Source organism: Nelumbo nucifera, chromosome 2, assembly GCF_055504915.1.
Source record: "Nelumbo nucifera cultivar China Antique chromosome 2, China Antique-T2T, whole genome shotgun sequence".
In the NCBI taxonomy this organism is placed as follows: domain Eukaryota; kingdom Viridiplantae; phylum Streptophyta; class Magnoliopsida; order Proteales; family Nelumbonaceae; genus Nelumbo; species Nelumbo nucifera.
Genome location: NC_142650.1, coordinates 69,310,008 through 69,328,193, shown reverse-complemented (window position 1 = coordinate 69,328,193; position 18,186 = coordinate 69,310,008). Strand labels below are relative to the sequence as shown.

At 34.5% G+C, this 18,186-nt stretch overlaps 1 protein-coding gene across 1 annotated transcript; it reads right to left on the bottom strand.

The window, feature by feature from the left end:
• Positions 1–750: 750 nt before the first annotated feature.
• LOC104601466 (downstream neighbor of Son) lies at positions 751–16,534 on the bottom strand. Its single transcript, XM_010264809.3, has 15 exons — positions 16,279–16,534; positions 15,542–15,701; positions 13,216–13,289; positions 12,997–13,141; positions 12,767–12,855; positions 12,509–12,686; positions 12,234–12,418; positions 8,773–8,978; positions 8,584–8,682; positions 6,800–6,921; positions 5,364–5,465; positions 4,916–5,025; positions 4,508–4,595; positions 3,554–3,747; positions 751–1,216 (listed from the first exon to the last, which is right to left on the bottom strand). Exons 2-15 carry the CDS (start codon positions 15,659–15,661, stop codon positions 1,003–1,005), a joined length of 1,926 nt encoding a protein of 641 aa, XP_010263111.1. The 5' UTR covers positions 15,662–15,701; positions 16,279–16,534; the 3' UTR covers positions 751–1,002.
• Positions 16,535–18,186: the final 1,652 nt, after the last annotated feature.

Below are 18,186 nucleotides of genomic sequence, written 5' to 3'. Positions count from 1 at the left end.
ATAAATCCATGTTAGGATCTTAAAGTTTTGTAGTTTTAGTTATCCAAACTAAAAAAAAATGTATAAAGGATGAGAAAACACTAGAAAAAATAGATCCAAAGATGCCATTAAGAATTTACTTTTTTGAAGATCAAAGTCATTTCTTGCAATATTATTTTTCGTTTTACAATTTGAGTCCTACACGTGTGATATACAAATATACTTCAGTATCAACAAAAATAAATCAATACCCCATTATCAAAATTTCATCAAATATCGGGGCCTTCCCGATACAGGGGGTGTATCAAGTCAGGTCACAGTTCAGAGGGTAGCCAGGACTTAAACCAACCCCTCTAAATCAGTTTTGAAAAAAAATAAACAAAACATAAAAAAGCACCGATACAGGCCAATACGCCCGACCCTATATTGATATTTAGAACCTTGCCCCCATTTTCCATGAATTCCATGTATTGGTTACTCACTGGAACCAAGGTTTAAAATATCACAATAGGCATGATGCACACAAAAATTGTGGTTCATACATTTCAAGCAAGGGATACTTTTATTTCAAGTTCAAAGTGTCAACAAGGAGAAAGTTGATCAAGAGGGAAGTTAACTAATTCTCCAATGTTCTTTTGCAAGGGAACTTAGGGTCCACAATTATTGAACTTTTCTTCTAAAAAAGTTTTAGACCACTTTTCTGAACTGTTGACACTTTGAACTTGAAAATGCCCCTAGAATTTTGATTAGTTGCAGGTCCAAGAAACAAGGTTAGCATAATTTGATGGTAATGGAATAGATCAGTGCAATAGTTAAAAAAAAATTACATTGCTAGCTGCAGTAAAATAACTTTCACCAAAAACTACTAGCACATACGCATGGGCATGGGCATGATTACGTTAGAAACGGGATTTGCCACAAATGCAGAAAATAGGCAGCAATGCAGAAAGGCAAACAAAACTGCACTTAATGAATACAGCAGTCCAGTCCCCTGTGATAGGTGTGCTCTATGAGAATAGAACATTATAAAGGCAAAAGTGAAGCTGTATAAGAACCATTGCAGTACTTCAGCCCTCTTAATGAAGCAGATTGCAAACAAGGAGCAACAACAGCTTTTGGAACATTGAAGGTATTGCTTTCTGGCAAGCTTTTACATGCCTCTGTTTTAGTATCAGTTTTCTGACAGTCAGTATCAAGTGCAACATTCAAGCCAATAGAAATGGCCTCAGTTGTAAAGCTGCAAAATCACCAAAGGTTAAATAAGAAACACTATAGATGAAAATTGTCATTATATCTGGGGCCAGAGGGGTTCAAATAATATTTCATAATAAATATGCATTAGATTCCTTTTAGTCAAAATCTTTCCATTAACTTGTCCCACCCAATATTCTTACCAGAAAATGATTAGTAAAATCTAAATACTTATTTCCAAAACAAGTAACAAGTCAATCTACGCTGTGGAAGCAGAAGCTCCTAAGAAACTTTATTGGTCTGACAAATTCCGGGAGAAAGGCCCCAGAATCCAAGGTGTCCCAGTGTGTGCTTAGGCAAAACCTTGACCTTGTATTGTCTCAGCACAATAGAAGGGAATAGCTTTTCAGGTATGCAAAGTAATTTAACCTTCAAAAATTGCTGCCCAACCTATGATCTTAAAATAAACAACCAATTTGTTAACCCATATCATACATGCTTTCATGAGTGCACACAAAACATACAAAATGAGTTTCTTATCTTTTACAATCTGACACAAGAAAATAACAGAGATAATGGTGACCAGATTTGACCATTATCCATAGATAAATGGTAGTAGGGATATACATAATTAGATTCTTTTTAATTCTTCGATTATTCATCATTTACATTTTATTATATAAACAAACAAGCTAAAGAAAAAAAAATAGTCAAATATGACCAGAATTCTTAGAGTATTATAAGATTCTTAAAACAATAGGTCGAAGAAGACAAAATTTCTAATAACATTATTTACATTATGCAACTACAAACTATAGCCTTGTGCCATTACAGAACCACTATTTACAATTGTAAAATCACTGTTAATTTCATGGCTTCTAAGACCCCAAGGATGAGCTACTACCCCATAACATGCAGCATACTTAGACAACCTAAACAACCTGGCATCCAAATTAGATAAGTAAACAAGGCACCCATCAGTGAATTCTTTCTAGATAGCCCAACTCTTTTTTCAAGTAATTTAATGCACCAAAAAATGTAAGAAAAATAATGTACTCTAACTAAATAAGAGAAAAAAAAAACTTGAGTGGTAATTTAAAACAAGCAACTTGTGCAAATAATGCAACAGTTTATATCTAGGGTTACAGTAATTCTAGTGTTTTAAAAGCGCAAGGGCCATATTGCACCCAAAGTGCAAGGTGCAAGGCAAGCTGCCAGGCATGCACCCTTTTGAAGCAAGGCACAAAAATGAAAAAAAAATGGTAAATTTTTCAAAAAATGCCAAAATTTTCAAAAACAATGCAAACTATTAAAAATAGTAAACACAATATTAATTAAAAATATAAACTTAAGCTTTAAAATAAATGTTAAAAAACCTATTATCTCAAATTAAAATACATAAATATAACATGTAAAACATATTTAAAATGAATACTTAAAAATAAAATCAAGCATAACATATAAAGCATATTTTTTTTATAAACATATAAAGCATATTCAAGCATGTAAACTCTTGATCTCTTTATTTTTTTCCCAATTGCATTACTTCAATTAGCTAATGTGATGTTAAACATTATGCAGTCCCGATTCTACGAGCAAACTTTGTGCCAAGCCCCTCAAGGCAAGCCCAAAGAAGTCCATATCAGGGTCTTAAATTCTTAGTCCCTATAAAAAAAGTTTTTTACAACTTTAAGTGTCTTTTAAAAATATCTTTTATTAGGATGAAGGAATGAACAACATTGCCTCGAGGGGCAAGCCCATATTTGCTGATAAGGATTAAGAATTTAAGATCCTGATATGGACTTCTTTGGGCTGCCTCAAGGGGCTTGGCCGAGGGTCCAAGGGTAGAACCCCAGGCCCAACTGCTAAGCATTAAAAAAAACAGAAAAAAGCACACAAATTTTCAAAAGGCGCACGCCTAGACTCAAGCACAAGACATACCAGGCACACGCCTAGGCACACCAAGCATGAGCCTTTTGAAAGTGCTGCACCTGGGACATAGGCAAGGCACATACCCTAAAATGTGCCTTTTAAATCACTGAGTAACTCATAGAGTGCTCTGTTGCCCATAACTTGCCATTAGTTCCACTTCAGAACATATAGACCAGCTATTCGATGGGTCCCACCATGAGATTTACTAGGAAAAAATCTTCAAACATGACCACAATTATTTGTTCCTGACAGATACATGGATGGGAGAGGAAAGTTGTATAGAACTCTTAAAAGCTCAGAAAGGTAACTTATCACATGGCACATTGTTCTGTCCTGGACAACAGCTATGAGTCCTTTGGCACCAAACAGAACATCCTCACACAAACAAGTCACCAAGGTGATACATGTTCTCCAAATCTTATATGTTATGGGGAGAGAGAATTCAGCACACCTGGCCTCAAAACTTCTTCCTTCAGAGCCCATGGCAGCACATATGCCAGAAATAATCCATGGTGGAAGAAAGGTGTCCTTGACTTCAATACTATAGCAGAAACCAGTTCGTGAATCTTGACAGAAGTTGCCTTCTTCCATGTTGGAACCCCTACAAGAGACTGTATCAACTCTCTTCATCTCTCTGCATCTCACCTGGAAAAGGTGGCCAAAAAAAGTGAAATTAGCAAGGAAATACATACAAAAGAATTATCAGCTATATTCAATAGAAGTCTAGAGAGTTGCTGAAATTAGTGACAAGCTTGTAAAGTTCAGGACAATATTCTAGTGCTAAAAGCAATACTCAACTCATGAAGAAAACAATGTTTTCTTCTATATGCATTAATATTCGTAAAACAGAAATGAAAAAACTTATGACAGGTTGGCAAAAGTTCCTTCTTACAACATATCTTGGATTAGATATTTGAAAAGCAGAGAGGGAAAAAAAAGGAACAGAAGTAAAGAAAGATATCACAAAACTTCTTGTAGAAGGAAGAAAGAAAGGGGTAAAACTTTGAAGAAATGCTCACCTGTTCACTTCTGTTCATGGTTAAATACAAGGACCAAATATTAGAGCTTTAGAAAAGAAACCTTATAAGCATTCTAATCATTTTCCAGTTTAAGAAGCATTACTTTTGCTCCTTAAACTGGAAAATGATCTAGTTCTAGATTTAAAATTAGCCATTAATTCCATTAAACCATCCAAAATGTTCATAGAATCAACACAGTTTTTAAGCATCACATCAACGTCTTGATCATTTATAGAAGTAGTGATCAAAATAAAACAAAATCAAATACTAAATAAAAATATGTTTGCTGATATAGGATAATTGTGGCTAGTTGCCCTGTTAATAGAAAGACAAAGATAATGAGCTTATAAAAAACCATTTCAGCAACAAGATAAAATAATACAAACCTCTGGAGAACAAAGAGATGCATTTTGGAATGGGACTGGTGAATACAAGAGAGGGACATCTAAGCCAGTCAAAGAACTTAAGATTGACCTGGAAAAACACAACAAAATGAAACTGAGATCAAAACCCAGGTCTAAAGAAAAGGCCATAACCCAATGTAGGTCCCAGATATCTGGGGTCTTGGGAGGGGTAGACTGGATAAGGTCCTAACCTTCAGCATTTTTTGTACAAAATGACCACTCGGGCTCAAACCCACAATCTAATGCTTTTTGGCCAAGAATTTAACATTACACCAGGTTGTGACCCAAAAACAAAGGTCTAAATTAATGAGATATGCAATTAATGTGCACAGCCTTAGCCTGATAATGCTGCATGTATAGTCCCTAAGATACCAAAGGAATCAAACTTACCTATAGTTTAACAGAAAATCATACAATCCGTGTACATTGTCATTTCCAGAAAATGCTAGAAGAGATTGAGGACTGTTATCCACATCAGAGATAGAAACCAAACGGCGAGCCTGCATCAAATAAATAGGATAAAACCAAGCCAAACAGAAAGCATGAGAAACAACTTCCATTGTCAGTTTACAACTCTAAATAAGATGTACAGATGACAATTCAACCTTTGCCAAACAAATGGCACATATCCAAAGGCTGACAATAATGATTCTATGGATCCACAGAGGAGATTTTTTAAATCAAATATTGGAAGCAACAATAGATGGGTTAAATATCAAATTTGTAACTCTTTCAGTATCCCCTATGTGCACCAGTCACCATCAAATCTGCCCTGCATGAGTATTTGCAATATCAAAATCATGTAAAAGTTTTAATGGTTACAAGTATAGAGTAAGACCTGGCCCACATTGCGTTTCTCAATCTCTGAAAGCTCTACTAGGTCTTCTACATTAGCTTGCTCTACTTCAGAACGGCATAGAGGCATGGAAAAACAAATGTCCTAGTTTTGATAATTGATACAAAAGAAAGATGTTAATAAATATATATATATCTGAATGCCAAAAAATATAGAACAAATATAAAACCCTATAAAGAAGACATTTCAAGTCCATAATCCCTAACAGTGGAAACTGCATATATGAGAAGCATCAGGAAAATTGATATTTCTACATTGTAGATATTCATACACCCAATTGAAAGATATGGCACATGCATACAAGGAGGAACTGTTAACTTCAATTGCTTAAGATCATTTCTCATACATGTGTTAAGAAGACTTAGAAGTAACATGTAGAAATAATCCGTTTATACAAAACATAGAAGGTATGCATGTTAAACAATGCCTCCTATTAACTCAAGCAGGTTTAAAATGTCAGTACCAGTTGAAATATTGGTCAAAATATAAGGAACATGTTATAAATATCATATGCAAATATTGTAAAAATTATGGACATGGTGAAAAGATTGTGAAATATGTGAAAATTAAAAATATCTTATTCCAAACCACCAAACAATGCTAAGTAACTAAAGTTTAGAGACATAATTTAGGAAGTTGTCCTCAAACTGAAGTGGAAACTACATGATAGATTGAGTTCAAGCAAAATTTATGCTCATAGAAAGTGCAATGATTCTAATAGATCAACCAAATACTTCATTAGACAAGCAAAACTAAGATTTAGCCTCATATTTGAAAAGAATTTCAAGCTGGCTCAAAAGAGGCTATTGAGCAAGAGAATTGAAAAAGATATTTTCCATTTGTTTATTCATCATAAAGTTACTACTTTTATTTGGGCCCTCTTCACCTTGTCTAATCATTCAAGATATTGTCCTGCAATGCTTCAAGAGATCTTTCCAAGGTAGCCTTCTTCTAGTGGCAGGAAGAAAGCAAAGATCATTTATGGTATCATTCCAATTGGGGTCTCTTGAGAATTTGGAAGAAAAGAAATAGGTGTATTTTTAAGGAAAGCATCATCCTGATAGAAAAAATGTGGTGGAAGGGGATTTGATGTCTGAATTTGTCAATGAGAAAAAAGAAGCCTTGAATTGCAATTTTATAGTCAACATTGGACACAACTACTGAGGATGATCAAGACGATGGTTTTTGTTTTTTTGCTGTTTCTGATTCTATGGTGAAACCATTTTCACCATTTTTTATTGCATTTATTTCCATCAATAAATTTTTATTTTGTTAAATAAAGATTGAATCTGGTTTCTAGGTTAATCATTCCCATAATATGGATAATAAATGTAAAAGTTGAATAGAGGAAACAAAAAGTCATGATTTTAGGTATGTATACTCCAGCATAATGATTAAAAAAAGATAGTATATCATACATGCTCTCGAAGCAAGGATCTTAAACCTCTTGTAGACTGGGAGATGTAAGCATTACATAATCGATTTGTTCTTCCAGGGTAGTCAGCACCAGTAAACATCACCACAAACTGTGAAGTACACACTGGAAAGTTTGCAACAAAAAACAAAATTAGCATATGGTACTTATATTGCATATAACTTACTAAAAGGCCATTACCCAATGTTGGCCCCAGCTATCTCGGATCTTGGGAGGGTGGACTGGATACAACCTAATCTTTGGCATTTTTGCTCAAACATGCATTTTAATGCTTGACAGCCCAAGATCTTACCATTACACCAAGTAATGGTCCCTATGCATATAATTGGCTATTTGACTATATACATGATTGCACAAGAAAGAAAATTACAGACTTCGGGTAAATAAAGGCATGATGCATTTTTCAGAGATTTAGTATAACCAGTTTGAAAAAAAAAATCTATGCACAATACCCAAGATAGATTATGGTTTTTATTTATTGGATATATGTAACCAGTATGGGATTTGATCCCAGGTCTCCGCTAAAACTAGACAGAAAACTGAGCCACCATCAGTTGGTAAATCAAAATAGGTTAAGAGAGATGTTTTTGCCCTAACACTTATATAGTAACAAATTTAGCACATTCGATCATCCTGCACTCTAGGAAGAATGCATGAAACTCCTTCCTTCACTAGGGCATAATCATCCTACATGATTCCGTTGTTTCCTATATTACATGAATGCTGGTATGAGAGTCAGAATCAGACACAGTTAAAAGTTTCAAACTCAGAAAGCCCAAAAAAGTAGGATCTGGGGACTTAACTGCTATACTTCAGTTTAAGTTACATGCCTAACAATATATTTTTTTATGTCATAATGGGATGTTTGAAAAAGAAAAAAGATTTGAATGTAGAGTTGTAGATAAATAAATCTATGTGGTCACTACTAAGCAAACAAGTCCAAATGTTACAACCCAAGAGTTTGAAGTTCACAGGTATGACAACGAAAAGAGTTTCCACAAGTGTTACGTCAGTGTTAGTGTCCAAAATCCGATACAAGTACAGCATTCCTTTTGAAGTGTTCAAATAACATAGTTTTCAGCATACTATAGTACCTCAATTTAACCCTAGAAGAGTGACTGGGTAGACCAGTTATAGTGCATCTATCTACCTAAAATTTACTACTATAATCTCAATGTTCATATTTCTGCCACACTCAGTTTTTAACATATTGTTTGTTAACTACCCAACACTTATTCATTTATCAAAAAAAAACTACTCAACACTTATACTCCAAACAAAATTTTATAAAACTTTCCTTTTAGTTTAAGTAGTATTCTCTTGTAAAATAAAACATAGGCACTTTAATTTTGTAAATAAGATATACATAGCCACTTCAATTTCAACTAGCCCCAGGCCTATCATGAATAGTTGGGCTAGGTTCAGCCTAACTCCTTGGACTGAGCCACAGCCAAGTTCAAATTATGTTGTGGTTGGACTGAACCAGAGCCTTTCTTAGCCAGTATGATGCTCATCCCTACTAGCACATGCAAACTTGGAAATGGACTCTTAGGTTTTCAACGAATGATGTCACTTTTGTACAAGAAACATACTTTTTGTTCTCATTTCTAATATGATGTCCTTCACATGGCATCCAAAATAGGGGAAAAGAAAAAAGGAAAAAAGGAAAGCCTTGAGAAGCACTATTCACTTCCAATAAATATATATTGCAGACAATAACTTTCGGAGTCCTAAATGAAATCGTTTAACTCAATTAAAGGTAATTACCATAAAAAATGTCACAGATTCTCCTCCGAAGCATATAGTAAAGACTTTGAAATGAATCTTCCCAGGCTAGTTGTCGTTTCAATAAGAAATCTGCCTCTCCTGATACCAAAATCATTCAGAATATAAATATCAGTGGTAAAGAGTTGAAACAACCTAAATGCAGAACTATCTTCATACTAGGCAACAAACCTCCTTGTGCGGCTGCTGAAGTCAATGCTGATATAATAAGGGGTGGTAAAGAAGATTGTGGGTAGACCCATGAATGTAAGGCTTTTGAATACAATGCCTGAGCAGTCTCCAAAGATTGCCGGACATCATGATCTCCAGAACAACCAAATCGAGAAGTGAACTGAGCCATCAAATTGTATGAACTACCTGGAGTTACCCTATGACACCTAGAAATCACAAACAAGATGCAGTTTAAAAGGCCAGCTTGGCAGCATCCAACAGCAACAAAAATAAAAGAAACTAACAAAGCCATCACTATAACTAATAACTCAATTCAGAGTTCAAATACAATTTAGAGTAAAGCGGCAATCCAAAATGGAGGCTGCAAGTAGGGCTGTCAATGGGTCGGGTCTACCCAACAGGCCCAAACTGACCAAACCGACTATAATGGTTCTGGTTCTATGATTTTGTCCCAATTAATAATTGGGTCAGTTCCAGTTCTTGCCTGTCCCAAACCGATTCAGACCCAGAACAAATTATTTTATTAATTATATATGATATTTTCTTAATTTTCTTATAATTTTTATCATATTTTAAGTTCGAAATAGTAAATTTGATAGATAATAAATAAGATAATATTAGTTAAAAACTTAAAATGTTTAATTTATCAACATATAAATAATTTAGTATTTTCTATCATTTTTATTATTTAAATAAATAAATATAGTTTTCAGTACAATCGGGTCTATCGGGTCTGGACCCAATTGACCCGACTATTAATCAGGACAGTTCTGGGTCTATGATTTTGTCCCGATTAATAATCAGTTTGGGACTGGATCTACCTGGACCTGACCCATTGACAGCCCTACTAGAAAGTAAATCCTCTACTTTTTTATTGTCGGTTATGTTACCTTAAAGCAAAGGCACAACTGGAGAAGGTGATGATCTGTCAAATACAAAATTTAATCTAAAATTTGAAGTATCCAACATGATACAGCAGCCCTGTACAGGAACCTAGATGCCATAGCTTGTCTTTCTTTAGTTCTAGGTAGTAGGTATCATAGCTGGTTGGCAGTACAATATAATAAGATCACAATGGAATCCCCTGCAAGCAAAAGCTCTATAGACACTCTGAAAGCATAGGAATCCAACCGCACATTGGGAACATCTCCCCATGCATTTAACAAACACGTGCAATAGATATTCCCAATATGCAGCTGGATGCTATGTGAGTAGAGTTTTTGCTTGCAGGAGACCCAAGCTCAATAGAAGTGTGGTAAATACATCAAATAAGGCCTATCCAAAGATTGAATTTTATATCACTCCAGAAATCTTAAACCTTCAAACATGTGGAATGAGTGTGTTCTTGATATACATTCAAAGTTCAACTAGGACAGTGGACAAATTCAGAGAGGGTCATAGGTGCTAAATGTTAAAAATGTTCCAATAAATGCTAAAACAGAGACAGCAAATTGGTAGTTTTTTTATAAATCAAATTGACAGTTTTTTTATTGAATAGACAATATATTAATGCATAGCTTTTGGCTAGATATGGTTAATCATATGGCTGTTAACATGCCATTAGGTTTAAAAGAAACAGGTTTTCAGGATCAAGGTTAGGAAGACATGGAATATATGGGTAAACGCATATGTGAGAAGGGATACACAGGAACCAAAGACAGCAGTGTAAAGAGGCAAGCAATTGAACAATACAAGATTTAATGCTTCAATCCAATGGGAAAAGAAAAAGATGTTTGGATCCCAGAAAAAATTTTTGGCAGGCAAATATTTCTAAATTCTAAAGGAAGATAAGTATTTTTAAAAATATCATTTTTATTAAATTTGCTATGCTTGATTGCAACTTGAAGAATGTGGTCATGGTCTTAACTACTAGATTTTTAGGCTTTGGTAGAGGAAAGTGAATTCATGAAATTGAAAATTTTATTCAATGGGACTGGTTTTAATGAGACAATTATATGGTGGAACTTTCAAAAGTGAAGCCCATGATCTCATCCAAGAATCTGGATATAATAACCTACACTTTAAAGGGGGGCAAGTAATTTAACCCCATTCTCAATCTAGTTTAGGATAACATTTTGCTTCCCCTTGTATTTTACTGGCAACCAAACACTAGAATTTTTTTTTCTAAATAACTGTTATGTAACATATTTTTGTCCAACCAAATACAGCCAAAATTCTGTTAACTTTACAATACTTGGATGGTGATCATCAGCCACTCTATCCAAGTTCAATTATATGCCAATAACCTATCTTGTAGCTAATCAACTCATCATCATCATCCATGCTTTATCCCAACTATATGGGGTTGGCTACTTGAATCCTGTTTTGCCAATTCATTCTATTTAAAACCATATCCACTGTTAAATTGTTGACAAAATAAGGCCCTTAAACTGTTTAAACATATAACAGTCAACAGAAAGACCACAGATATAAAAAAGAAGCATGTGATGTTAGAGAGAGGTATATTGCAACAACCATGCCAGAGGAAACAATTTCATCTGAATGATCTGGTCAAAACTATTGTAGCCAACCAGTTATGATACCTATGACCTAGAACAAAAGAAAGACAAGCTATGACACCTAGATTCCTGTACAGGGCTGATGCATCATGTTGGATACTTCAAAAGTAGAAACAATAGGAAAGATTGACCAAAAGCTAGGTGTAGAGTAAAAACATGAGATTTAACTCTTAAATCCTCCAAGTCAATCCAGATTTACCGGTGCAAGAAGTATCTCAAGGACTTAGATTGCAGTCTCTGTTTTGTGAACATAAAAATAATGTTGGATAGGCTAGGGTAGGGAGTTAAGCCTTTGTTTTTCAAAAGCATGAGTGCAACCTTTGACCAATTGATCTAACCCTTGTTTGTGTCTATTCCCTAACTGGAGTCGGGTACACCACTGATTGGAAGAAAAATAAAAATAACTTGTACTTCATTTCACTTTTGTGTTTTAAACTATCACCCAACCATTTTCCATCACAAATACTTGAAACAACATGCATATAAACAGTAAAAACATATGCTATGTTATTTTAATTAATTAGAACTAAACCAAAAAGAAAAAAAATAAGGTAACTTTGTTGTTTACTAGTTGACCTAGTTGATGCTCAATCATATAGGCAGCCATATCATGAATAGTGACCAACTAGTTAGTGATGCAGTCACTTTGGCCCTCAATTGACTAGTTGGTTGACTGGTCAATGACTAGTAAATGATTTGATAACACTGGTACAATATAATAAAAATGCAATGGAATCCCCCACAAGCAAAAACTCTGCACACACTCTGAAAGAATGGAAATCCAGCAGCACATTGGGAACATCTCCCCACAAATTTAACAAACATGTGCAGGAGGTACTCCCACTGTGAAGCTGGATGGCTATGTGCATAGAGTTTTTGCTTGCAGGAGATCCAAGCCATACCAGAAAGTAAATCTAACATGAGTTTTATCATCATACTCACCAATTTACTGGGGAAGAGGAGACCAATCGCACAGTAGTTTTGAGCGTAAGATCCAAAGGAGTTTTACTACCAGGAATATGGACTTCAGAACAGAAACTACCAGAATAAACTGATGAGAGATCACCAACTTTTTCAGAAGAATCAGCAGGAGGGTTATGAGCAACAAGTCCTTTTAGCACTTTGTCCTATAAAAAGAAAGCACTGAAATACCATAACTTTGATAGAGATGCAACTTTTAATGGCCAACAAAGGGAAACTTTTAAACACAAAAATACCATATCAACAGCAATTAAATCCGATTTTCCAATGCCCAAAGAAGCTTCAGAAGGACTAAGAAACTGATTGCTTTTTTCAGTTAATCGTTGATTGCATGTTTCAGTTGTCTGACAAGCTTCACCCAGAATATCCTTGGCAGATGCAGTTGAATCCACTGAACACACAGAACTGCCACCACTGGAGGGGGGCAAAACAGTTAGACTTAGATATGGTATTGAAGCTTCAGAGAGAAACATTCTATGTCATGAAACTAATACCATGTAAATAGGGGTTGACTTTTATCAGCCAACCCAAAAGAAGCAGTTGACTTTTTGAGACTGTTAGATTGCTCATTTGAAAAACTATCCTGCAAAAAATCCATATAATTCATAGAAACCATAAGCAACTAGATAATTGTGACAATGACAATAAATGACATTCTGGAACTGGAAGAAATTACAGGCTTCATAATGATGACCTACGTCTATTTTGAAGCAAATCTACTGACCTTGCCCTTCTCTTTTCCATTAAGTAGTCTAACCCTGTTGTTGGATTTTCTGACAGGAAATACTTCATCAACACGGGTGTCAATATACCTGGGAACTTTTGATGTCTCTGATTTCTTAACGTTATTTGCTACCCCAGTATTATTCCTGAAAAATAACAAATGTTGGTATTGGTTGAAACCTAAAGTAAATAAACATAAAGGGCAATGAGAGAAACTTACTTCTCAGCACCAGGCAAAGAAACTGGTGATTCATCTACAAGCTCTTGACTGCAACTTCGCTTCAATTGCTCTCCCTGTGACACAAGTTTATGAAAACCATGAGAGATGGTCTTTCCTAATAGAAATTTGTTAAATGATATTATAAGAAGAAAAGGTGCAAAACAGTGTAAAAAACTTTTATTGAAAATATAATCCATAAAAGGAATGGTCTTCCCTAATAGAAATTTGTTAAATGATATTATAAGAAGAAAAGGTGCAAAACAATGTAAAAAACTTTTATTGAAAATATAATCCATAAAAGGAATGGTAATGATTCACTTCACAGATATATAAGAAGAATCCAGTAGGGTGGAAGAAAAGATATCATGTCAGCATGTTTAATCAATCATTTAAAGATCTGTCGATTGCAATATTTAGGACGGCAATGCCAACCAGTAGGGTGGAAGAGATAACAATTGAACAAACAGTCTTTGTAAGTAATATCAACTCTCCTGTGCACTTGAGCTAACCTGGTGTACTCCATAGCAGGAGCCACGACCATGGTAACACCAAATAAAAAGATTGCCATCCATGAATCTTCATATTAATGTTTAGACATCATTTAAAGACAAGAAGATTAATAGCAACTTGGTTCTAGAAAGAAAGCAGGTTGGGAAGGGGAGTAAATTGAGTGGGTTAATGCCAATACCCTTCAATAAATAAGCTTCAGTTCAGAAAAATAAAAGAAAAACCACAAATGATTAAAAAAGTTAAGGTTTAAACATAAAAGATCAAGTAAAATTGTAAATTATAGGGAAATTTTAATTATAAGTAGATCCAATGAACAAATAAATAAACTCAGCAGTCACAACAATATATATAGATAATTCAACTATAACAAGCATGATGTGCATTCTTTCATGGTGACATCAAGACAATTACCAAGTTAGAATATCAGTTTTAGTGATTATACCAAGGTCTTACAAGCAACATCATTAGTTTATACATCTACTTATTCACTATCACAAGGGATAGAGACTTATTAGTAAGAAATAATGTCCAAGCAAAGATGATCATTCTTTGCTGAAATTTCAAGTATGGAAGGAGTGCAGAAAAAGTTACTAATAGTAAGAAAGTAAAGTTTCATAAATATAAAATACTTTTACAGAGGATGAAGTAAAGTTACATATGAAAAGTTACTAATAGTAAGGACGCAAAGTCTCATAAATATCAAATATTTTTACAAAGAAGAAGAAGCAAAATTTAACATATAAAGTAATCCAGAAGAAAACTGTTTCATTTCTCTTTCCAATTACCATTTTCATAAAGGTACACATCACATGCACAACAGCCCATCGTGTGAAGGTATATGTATAAGGTTAGTGTGCATAGTTGTCAAGGCATCTGGGCAATTCTAGGGACCCACATAGGCAATAAGAATTTTATAAGATAAAGAAGTAAATATTGGCCAGTTCCCTAGTTTTATATACCATTCAGCATACATATTAATTGAAAAAATAGCAATTCTCTTCATTAACAACATTAAATTTCCTCCCCAACATGGAAATTATCAAATCTAAAAGAGAAAAGTATTTTAAATATATTAATTTCAATATTTTCAAAAATGTTACTAATATATAGAGTAATTTCATTTCAATTAGCAACTAAAGAAGGATATAATTTTATATGTTAAAATTTTAAGATAGAAAGTAAAGGAGAAAAAAGAACAAGCATGGAGCCGTTATTTTATTTAATGTAAGAGATAGAGAGAGAATAGGAAAAACAAAAAAAAAAATCTCTTTATACTTCTATTCTTTATTTTTCTCTTCCCAAAACCTATGACCTTTTAAATTTCAATAGTGAAACTTTAAAACAAAGTATGAATGACAGATATAGTATATAATAAAATGTATTAACACACATATTGGTAAGATGTAGCACTATGAATGACACTATAGTAAGGTGCACACCTGATCATATTTTTGCCTAGGTGGGCACGTTATCACCTGGGTGAGCATCTTGTTTCTGTAAGTCAAAGCATTCAGGCAAGCCAACCAGCCAAGGGTGCCTAGTCATCTAGGCAATGCCTTGACAACTATGACAGTGTGACACCATGACCATAATTTCTAGAACCATATGTATGATACTTATTTAAGCATATTCAAAACCATCAATAAACTAATAAAACTTTAATGGGTAAGAAATAGTCCCTAAATTAATGTAACAACCACTTATCTGTAACAAAACTTGGAAGAAAGGAACACAAAATAGAAATGCAATGCTTATATGGAGTGACTAAACACTTACTGTACATCCTTACAAAACAAACATGGATTCAGAAACTTACTCTCAACTCCGAGGGTGTCTTCCTTTTCATTGCCTTACCAGCTTGAACCTTTGAACCTCTTCCAAAAGGAAGAGAATTAGATGTCAAAGAACCAGGAACTGCAACTTTTGCCATAGTCATATTGTAAATCTATATATTCCCCCCATGACCAAATTTTTTCCTGCAATTGTTCCACGCATCCAACAGTCAAGGAACCTAGTGTGGAATAACTAATAGCAGCATTACAAGAAAAAAGGTAAAGCATCTGTTAACTTCAACTTTTACCGCACCCGCGCACTGCTAGGTTCTTATCTGATCACAAGTAACCCTATTTCTTCAAAAAACTACGATCTAACTTTTCTACAGCCACAGGCCTCTCCCTAGAAAAAATATATATTTGTTTCTCACGCAACTTTTTCCTTGTTGTAAACTGAGAGATTTCTGAAATTCCTGCATTTTATTACTTTTCTTTTCTACCAGAAGCAGCTACAGAAATTACTCACTTCACCAATCCAAGATAATCCTGACTTTTCATTTCTTAAAAAGGCGGTTAAGTAGAAATAAAACATTTCTTAGAAGACCCATCTACAAAGCAGGAATCTTGATTGCTCAATCATAACAACACAAAGTGGCAGATACAGAAAATCCCCGATTAGTATCTCCGTAATCAATCCTCAGCTGATTACATAGGACGCATAAAACAATTGAAGGGAAAAAGAAAAAAGAAAAACGTCGGAATATGTTGAATCAACTGATACCTCGACATTGAAAATCTTTTTGAACAGCGGAAGCGAAGCCACGAACTCGTCAAACACGATCTGAACTCCACTGCATCAGAAAGTGAAATCTCACATCAGTTTGAATCGATTTGCCCTAAACGATAATTTTTAGGGCAAAGATCGGGCTTCCGGAGCCGACGAGAGAGAGAGAGAGAGGGAGAGAGCGGGAGGGAAAAGGGAAAAGAAAGGGAAGTTCCCGGGCTTCAAAACGTGAGTAAATGCGGCAAAAGGATATAAATTGTAATCTTTGTTTTTATTTGAATAAATTCTTTCCCTCCCTTTCTCCTCTCGGCACTGACGCCGTCAGCTGCCTAATGTAACGTTCATCTCCGTTTTTATTATTCTTTATTATTATTAGAAAGAACCCGTGTGATACACGATCGGGTGTTGAAATCGTCTCACAGTCACACTTCATTAGACCTGTAATCGGATCGGGTGTGCCTTGCCCTAGTTCGATCCAAATCTGGTCGTTGGTATGACAAAACGGAATCGAACTGGAACCCGATCGACACTTCATTAGACCTGTAATCGGATCGGGTGTGTCTTGTCCGAGTTCGGTCCAAATCCGATCGTTTGTATGACAAAACGGAAACGAACTGGAACCCGATCGGATTTCGGATTTCATTCAAGCTGGACTTTGTCAGCTGGTTAATATCCATGAAGTCGTCACAAATTCTCTCGACACCCAGCTGCACCCTTTTGGTTGTAATCTTTCAAAAAGAGATGTCAAAATGTCCAAAAAATCTATACAATTACTTTTTAACCAAAATGCTTTTTTCTCTTAATATATATATATATTGCTAGTCCAAAGCCTTCCAATCTCTTCGCTGAAATTCATTTATTTTCAAATTTTTCTTCATATCAATAGCTAAAAAGTAAAATTGGATTTTATATTTTCTACTTTTTTTTGTTTTTATAATGTTTGTATTGTTCTTTCTATAGAAATTAGCCTCAATAATAATTGCATGGGTATTTTAGATATTTGTGTGCCTCTTGTAAGAGGATTCTAACAGAGGGGGGTCTGCTTGCAACTATATAAGAAAGTTTATGGGAGGTCATTGCAATTACCAAACTTCATGGGCGATTTTAGTAACAGTCAAAAACTTCAAGGGAATTTTCAGCAATTTACCTAAAAATAAAATGCCGGATTCAGCAATGTGAGAATGGGAATTCAAATTTCGTCTTACATTGTCCTTGTAGCCCTTGAAACTTTGCATTTAGAACATCTTCGTACTTGTATGATTTTATTCATGGTGAATTACAGATAGGTAGCTTGTACTTTGGGGGTGGTAACAAATAGGTACCTCAAACTTTAAATGCAACACTTAGGTACTTTGAACTTTCAGAAATAAACACCTGGGTACATTCGTTTAGTATTCCATTAGTTAAACATTTGGTAATTCCAAAATTACCCTTATGTATTTTTTGATCGTTTTGCCCTTCTAATGTATAAACCCCAATTTATAAACCCTTTTATCCCTTTTTTCATTATTAGGCCTCAACTACATCAAAAGTGGATGAATCTCACTAAAACATATAAGGGTTTCATTCTCATATATGATTTTTCTTATTTTTAAAACCTTATTACCCTATATTTTCCATGAAATCGTAGTTCTAAGGTCATTCTTAAGTAAGTGAAGCATATTCTCATATTTCATTCATTCTCACGTGATTAGCATTCTTATATTTCTTAGATTTCACATTTCTTATTACAAGCTCCAGTCCTGTATGATATTTTTCATATTTCAGATTTCGTTCTCATATGATTACTAAGGCCACATTTGTTTGGGGTGGAAAATTGAATCGGGGTAAATTTTACACCTCGGTTCAATTTTACACATGTTTGGAAAGCGTGTAGTTTTACACCATAAATCGGTGTAAAACTGA